At 51.2% G+C, this 7,061-nt stretch overlaps 1 protein-coding gene across 15 annotated transcripts in view; it reads left to right on the top strand.

The window, feature by feature from the left end:
• Positions 1 to 7,061, top strand: part of TMEM229B (transmembrane protein 229B) — a 40,394-nt gene that overhangs the window by 24,716 nt on the left and 8,617 nt on the right. For 6 of the 15 annotated variants that reach the window (XM_028496027.1, XM_028496028.2, XM_028496026.2 and 3 more), the window contains 5 exons: positions 683 to 864; positions 4,154 to 4,237; positions 4,952 to 5,096; positions 5,328 to 5,457; positions 5,626 to 6,005. In XM_028496027.1, coding sequence (XP_028351828.1) covers positions 5,814 to 6,005 — 192 coding nt within the window. In that variant the 5' untranslated portion in view covers positions 683 to 864; positions 4,154 to 4,237; positions 4,952 to 5,096; positions 5,328 to 5,457; positions 5,626 to 5,813. Of the gene's footprint in view, positions 1 to 515; positions 550 to 682; positions 865 to 4,153; positions 4,238 to 4,951; positions 5,135 to 5,327; positions 5,458 to 5,625; positions 6,006 to 7,061 lie in introns of those variants that run through there. The other 9 variants (XM_028496029.1, XM_028496036.2, XM_028496035.2 and 6 more) reach the window with 9 other exon arrangements.

The following is a 7,061-nucleotide window of genomic DNA, read 5'->3' as shown; positions in this document are numbered from 1 at the left end:
TATAGCAAAAAAAAAAAAAAAAAAAAAGTATGTGGCAAGGGGCATTATAAAGTCAGATTTATATCAGCTTGTAGTCAGTTACCGAAGTTAATAGGAAGGGTCTCGAAAATAATAATAAAATAATAAAATGAAATAAATATGTGGGTAGTAGGATTGCGGGTAGAGGGTTTTAGCACACATTTTGTTGGTGTGCTTGTTTTTGCAGGCGTAGTTGTGCTTGGCTCCCCAAATGCTAAAACAAATGCTCTACATTGTCTGTCTTCCGTGAGGTTCTTGACTGCCCTTGAGAACAGATGTACCCACTACAGGGGGAAGGTGAGAGTGTAATTTGACGCTAAATTGAGAATGGAGCTGGATTCTAAAATTATATCCCTGCTCAGATTTACAAGTGTGCACACATTCACGCATGGCACAAGAAGCACCGAGTCCTAGCCCCCATGTGAACTGCCTGGGATCCGTTCCAGGCTATCATCTCCGGATTAACCAGACCTGGGCAAGCAGGATGGCAGAGAGGAGGTGGCAGGCTCCAGGAGAGGCCCCATGGCCTGGGTGTGATGAGTGTCTGGTGCTGAGCCTGGAGCCCGGAGTTGTGGTGTTTTACTTGAGGCTGCCTCTCTGGCTGGCCTGGTGGCTCGGAGCTGGGGGCAGTTTAAGCTAATGAACTCCTCCTCTTTAATTCCAGGGACAAATGGAAGCCACCCATCCACTAGCCGAGGATCATCTGAGCCCTGGGGCTGATGCTTGCCCACACTGTTGAGAATGGCACCGAGGCCCAGCCAGGCACCGGGACAAAGGTTAACCCGGGACACTCCTGGACAGTGATCCTGATGTCTGTTCGGAGCCGCGCACTCAAGGGTGTGATAAGTGAGTATGGTACTGGCTCCCAGGGGATCACTGGCCCTTCCTGCCTCAGCAGCATGGGCACAGGCCTGAAGGTTCCAGTTCTGAGCCTGCTTGCGGTCCAAGGGCCCGTCACAAGGCTATGGTCCTGGAATGGGAGGGGGTTTTCCAGCAGTTTCAGGCCATGTCACATGCTAGAGCCATTGTATAGCCACATGGCCTCTAAGAACTGGGTCAGACCCAGATGGGCTGACATGAGTGATGTGAGACACCCAGCACTTAGGAGATGGCATCTTCCCCAATTCTCTTTCTTATCTGTATGCTCACGGGTGCTTTGGGCCCTGGGCTTTACCTCTGTGCAGTGGGAACTGGATCTCACCTAGGCTTCCAGACTCTTGCCAAGAAGCCATGAGTGGTTTGTGTGGCTTTGTGTAGAGCATCCAGGGCACTGGATGGTGAAGGCTTTGTGGTGCCTTAGCTGCCATAAACGTGGCCACAAGGGGGTCAAGAGGAGCAAGTTCTCTGCTGCCTCTGCCATGTTTCAGCCATATCTCCTCCTCAGTCCAGAGGAGCGGCATGTAGGGCAAGGGGCCCCCTGGCTGGGGAGTCTCATCTGTCCTCACATAGCCTTTCTTTCCAGCCTCGGCCTCTGGCTTTTCCTTGATGATGCTTTAAAAAATGACAGTTGGCTGCTCTCCCAATCCCCAGAGGCTGTCCGGCCTACAGGCTGTTCTGTCTGAAGAGGGCAGACAGTCCCACTGTGGGACCGGGGGCCAGCAGGCAGACAGCTCCCCCGGAAACCAGGGCAGGGAGCGCTGGTGGGTTTGCACTCTTGACTGGACAAGTTTTAGGAGCTGTTGGACTGGTCCATGGGAGCCCAGAGCCCTTAGCTTCTATGTAGGAGTCTGCAGAGAGGGAGAGGGTAACTGGGTATTTCTCAGCTTTAGATAGATCTTGACTCCACTGCTAGTTGAGAGTTTAAAACTCAAGGCTAGAATCTATTTTTCAGTCAACCGAAACTTGCAAAATCAGTTTGTGATTGGAGGGTCTTTCAGGAAGTGTGTTACCGAGTTGATTTATAGCCGGGGTGGTGAGAGCCTGGACTGTGGGAGTGGGGTGGGGGGTAGAGAGATGGTCGTGGAGGCCACTGTGGGAACGCGGTGACTCAGACGGAGACCTATTCCCCGCATTACACAGAATTCCCCAGAACAACCTACATCGTCAGCCTTAAAACAGTTGTACCCTTTTGTTCAGTGATACCACTTGTAGAATTGTTCATTAAGAAATCTTTCATTAGGAAATAGTTCCAGCAAAGAAAAGGGCTGAATTCTCTTGTTACAGGCATAAAAATGATGTTCTTGTGGTGTCATTGTCAGAGTAGAAATGGGAAACAGTTGTTCTCCCTTTGTTGAGCAGCTAGGTTAAGTAAATTATAGATTTCCACTTGGTGGAATATTACACAGCCATTATAATAAGGAGAACATAGGAAATATGACAACTTGGAAAAATGATTATGATGTAATGAGTGAAAGTGTCAGGTTACAGGATAAGTACATTATGGTAACTTGTAAAATAAACACATGAGAAAAGATTGCAAAGGGGAAATGATCATGGCTGCTAGTTTGCTGGAATTGTGAATGCCTTTTCTTTCTATGATGCATGGATTTGTTTCTTTTAAAACTAAACTTAATCTCAATGAGTACACAACATACCATTAAAAGTGATTTTCTCTAAGATGTGGGATGATGGGGGACTTTTGCTTTCTATGTCATTCCTTTCTTCAGTGTTTAAATTTCAACTGTGAGCAAATGTCATTTTTGTAATGAGGAAAAAAAAAAGACATTTTAAAATGCTAGATATAAAAAAATTTTAAAGGCTATATTTCCCAAGAAAGAGGAGAAAAGAAAGGCTGAGCTCTTTAGCTCTTTATACCGTTCTCATCAGTGTTGAAGGGCCTGCGCCTGTTTGGGCCCATTCATTCATTCATCAATCCATTCGTTCACAGGTATCAGTGGGTCTTACTGCCAGGCACTGTTCTAGGCACTAGTTACCCAGCAGTGAACAAGGCAGAGCCCTGCCCTTGTGGAACTTTCACTCTAACTGGGGGAGACAGACAATGAACAAGTAGCAAAATATCGGAAAGGGAAAGCGCTATGACTAAAATGGGATGATGTGTGACGGGGAGGCTATTTTGGATCAGAGAGTCCTCTGAGGGGTGATGGTTGAGCTGAGATCTGAATGACAACAGAGAGGCAGCCATGTAAAGTCTGGGAAGGGTCCTGCAGGCAACGCACAGGAACCCCAGCTTGCAGTCCCCACCCGCAGGCTGCCCTTTGCTGCCTGAGCCCTGGTAAGCCTCGGTGCCAGGCTGACTCCGTTCCGCAAGCCCACTTGCCCCCCCCACACCTGCCAGGTGGGATTTGCTCAGCATCTGAGGCTGTCTGAAATCCTCCCCGGCCTGCTGCCCTGCACGGATCGGTTGCTTCTGATACTCTGGCTGCTGTTGCTGCTGCAGGCACAGGGCTTCTCTGGGCAGCCTGCACGCTGCCCACTGCTCTTGGCTGGCATTTCCGTGGTAGGGCTGGGGCATCTGAGATTCCCGGCAGCATTGGGGCAGGCTGGCCGTGGGGGAGGCTCTGGGTAATGTGTGTCCTGGTGAGAGGTTTTTGAATGGCACGTGCCTTAAGGTCCAAAGGGGTGGCTGCTGCCATGGTCTTGTGAGGGTCAGCCGTGACCCTGGAGGATCTTCGTGTGGACGCTGCCAGAACGTGGCTTCAGAACAGAACTTGGCCTCTCAGAATAGACTGGGAGCCTTCAGGAGCTCTGACACCAGTTCTGGGCTTCGTTGATGATCTACCGAGAAGCTCACATCCTTCTTGCCTCCTGTTGTCTCTCCATATACCATCTCAGCCTTCCACAAGCAGAAACTCAGAAAACGGTAGTGCCCTCAAAGGAGCCTGTAGTCAGGCTCAAGAACAGTGCAATGTGCTGACTGGGAGTGAAGGCTCTGGAGCTGGGTTCGAATCTCAGTTCTGCCTTGTGGAGCTAAAAGAACTTAGGCTAATTTTCTAGCCTTTCTCTGCCTCAAATTCCCCATCTGTGAAATGGGCTTGAAGATTATCTGAGTTAATACATGGAAAGTGCTGAGAAGAGTGCCTGGTTATTACTGTGACTTGGGAAGTGGCAGGAGGACCATCCCAGGGAGCTTTCCTGGGGGGGCACCCACAGCAAGAGAGGGTGGAACTCTATGGCATTTGGGCAAGCCAGTGACCACAGGTATCTTCCCCCACTTGCTTCCCTTCTGGCCCTGAAGCAAGCCCATGTTTTCGTCCCCCTCAACCTGATGACCACAGGGGAAGCTCAGGACTGTTTGAGAACTTGCATCTGGCACCCAGAGGTAAGGGCGACCGCCCACCCCTCATTAATTCCACTACCCCACCAGGAGACTGCACTCAGGGTTGCTCAAGCTGTGCCCCCAATGCCTTGTCCTCAGAGACCCCTGGAAGGCCTGTGCATCTCCCCAGAGCAGTGGTATTAATTAACTGTAATGGTTTTGTTGCCTGGGGATGGGGAGTGAAATTTGGGAAGTAAGTGAGGTGAAAGAGGAAGGCTTGCCCAGCCTGTCTGCATGGAAGGGGAATCCTGATTTTCTAGCAAGATGCTCCGCTGGACAAAAATTCCCAGAGTTGTCGTGTTGTTCCAGGAAGTTAAGATGCTACAAGGTGGGGGTTTTTGGCAAAACCAAGAACAATCATCCCATCTGGTTTTGCCTCCAGCCTGTCTTGGGCTTTTATGGCATTCTCTTCGCTCCTCTCAACATTTCACTCTGCTCTGTCACCCTAAGGAATAGCTCAGCAGGTTCCAAGAGCAGCAGGTGAGATACTCCTAGGGAGCAGGGCTCTGAAAGCTAGCCCTCCCCCCTCCCCCACCTGTCTCCTTGGAGGGGCAGTGCCCTGTCCTGATGACTCTCCTTGGGCTCTGGCCCTTTGCTGGAACTCCGTGTGCCTGGCTCTTTCATCACACATGAGGGCTCTTGTACTTGAGTGTTGTTCCCTAAAATCCCGCTTGTGAAACCATCCACTGCTCTGCAAATTCTTTTCTCTGCTTTCAGTCTTGCCCACGCTCTCCTCTCTACTCCACCCTGAGTTTTCATTCCTGGGCTGTCCCATCTTTGTGTCATGGTCCTCAGGATGGTTATGTCTGTCACCAGGAGAAAGAAGCAACATCCCGTGAACTGCTGGTTCCTCTTGATGCAGGTATACCCGGGGCTCCGATCCCAGGGCTGAACAAGGAGGTACTGGAAGGGTCTGGGGCAACGGGCTCAGGTTGGGGGAGGCCAGGCAGGGATGGAGGCTGTTGGGCCCAGCAGAGGGAGGGGAGCCTGTCCTAGCTCAAAGTTCAGGCACAGCTCCGGTGACTATTAGAAGTGGGTTTGGGGAGTGGAGTTCTGAAAATCCACCCAGGCCAACGCCTGCCTTTAATTTTAGCATCTGTCCCATCACAATGTGAGCTGCCATCCCACCTGACGACGCTGTCTCACACCCCCGTCCCTGTCCTCACCCCCGCCTCCTGGCCCCCGCCAGCTCTTCCCCATTCATCTTCCGTGGACCAGTCCAGGTATGCTTCCCCTCCACCTACCCGCATTCTTCCAGGCACAGAGATTCTAAAAGCAGAACCCAGGCCTCAGGCTCGCCCTGTTCTCCCTCCCCACACCCTCTCTTCTGTTCGGCAGCTTGCCCTCTCTCCCTCTGACAGCCACTCCTTTAATCTTCTTCTACTCCATAGGGTTTGGGTGTCCAACTCTTCCAAGTCGCCTGCTCCGGGCGGTGGGCATGGCCGGAGCCTCTGATCTGTAACCGACTGGGAAACCGTTCTTGGCCTCCCCAAAAGATCAGACCAAGAGGCAAGGAGAGTAGGGTTTTAAAATCAGCATCAAGGAGGGGACTGACCAGAGTGATGACTCCACCAGTTACATGAGGCTGCTGAAGAGCACGTCTGAAGAAGTCCCTTCTCTGGATCCTGGGGGACACAGGGGCCAGGGCTACGAGTGCCTTTCAGGTGGACAGACCGGCGTTCAGAGGACCCTAAGTCGGGCAGGAGGCAGAGGGGTCTCCAGGCCACCACTGTCCACCCACCTCGGACTGCGGACCCCTCCTCGCTCCTCTGTGAGTTTCCCTGGAGCCCAAGCTCTGTTCTGGGCAGAGCTTAGCAACCTGTTGGGAGTTCAGGAAAAAATGAGAGCTTGAGAAACTGTGCCAGGAATGCTGGCCCTTTCACTCACACTTCTTTTAAAGCCAGGCCCTCACAGGGCTGGTTCTGAGACCCCTCCCCTTTCATCACACCTCCTCAGCCACACGGGAGCTGGAAGCTCATGTCGATTCTCCTCAGCTGAGTTTTTGTGCCATGGGCTGTATGTGTGATTACTGTTTTCACGGGTAGCTTGGCTGCCAGGTTAGTGCTCTGGGTGGAGGTGAAGACCTGACTTGCTTGGCACAGAAGCCTGCCCGGCTGCTAGTGAGGACAGGGGCAGAAAGACCCTGCCACAGGTGGGAGGGAGAAGCTGACCGGGAATCCTGGCTCTGTGCCAGAAATGAAAGCCATCTTTTTTTGAGCATTTGCTGTATCCCTAGTAGTGGATATCTCTTAGCTCATTCATCCTCACTGTAACCCTCAGAGGTAGTTACTCTTCTTATTCTCACTTTACTTATAAGGAAACTGAGACAGAGAGGTCAGGTAATGTGCCCTAGATCCCACAGGTGGGGGGTATTATCGTCCACAACACAAATCCAGGCAGTTAGGATCTGGAGCCCCTGCACTTAACCCTACACACCATTCACACCTGTGAGTCATGGTTTGTTGCTGGGCATGGCTCAGGAGGGAAGAATGGGCGTTAATTTTCACAATTTCAGGTTTCCTTAAGTTCATTTGTCTGGCAAATTTACTGAGCATCTTCTATATACAAGGCGCTAAGAGGATTAATATATAGTCATTCAACAAATAGTTTTAAGGGACTTCCTTGGCGGTCCAGTGGTTGAGACCCCGCGCTTCCACTGCAGGGGGTGCGGGTTCCATCCCTGGTCGGGGAACTAAGATCCCGCATGCTGCGTGGCCAAAAAAAGAAAATAAAGCAAACAAACAAGCAAACAAAAACAAATGTTTTTAAGATACCATTATTTTGGGCTTCCCTGGTGGCACAGTGGTTGAGAGTCCGCCTGCCGATG

This window comes from Physeter macrocephalus, chromosome 11 (genome assembly GCF_002837175.3).
Source record: "Physeter macrocephalus isolate SW-GA chromosome 11, ASM283717v5, whole genome shotgun sequence".
Lineage (NCBI taxonomy): Eukaryota > Metazoa > Chordata > Mammalia > Artiodactyla > Physeteridae > Physeter > Physeter macrocephalus.
Note: the sequence above shows the minus strand (reverse complement) of the source record. Positions and strands in the feature narration are given on the sequence as shown.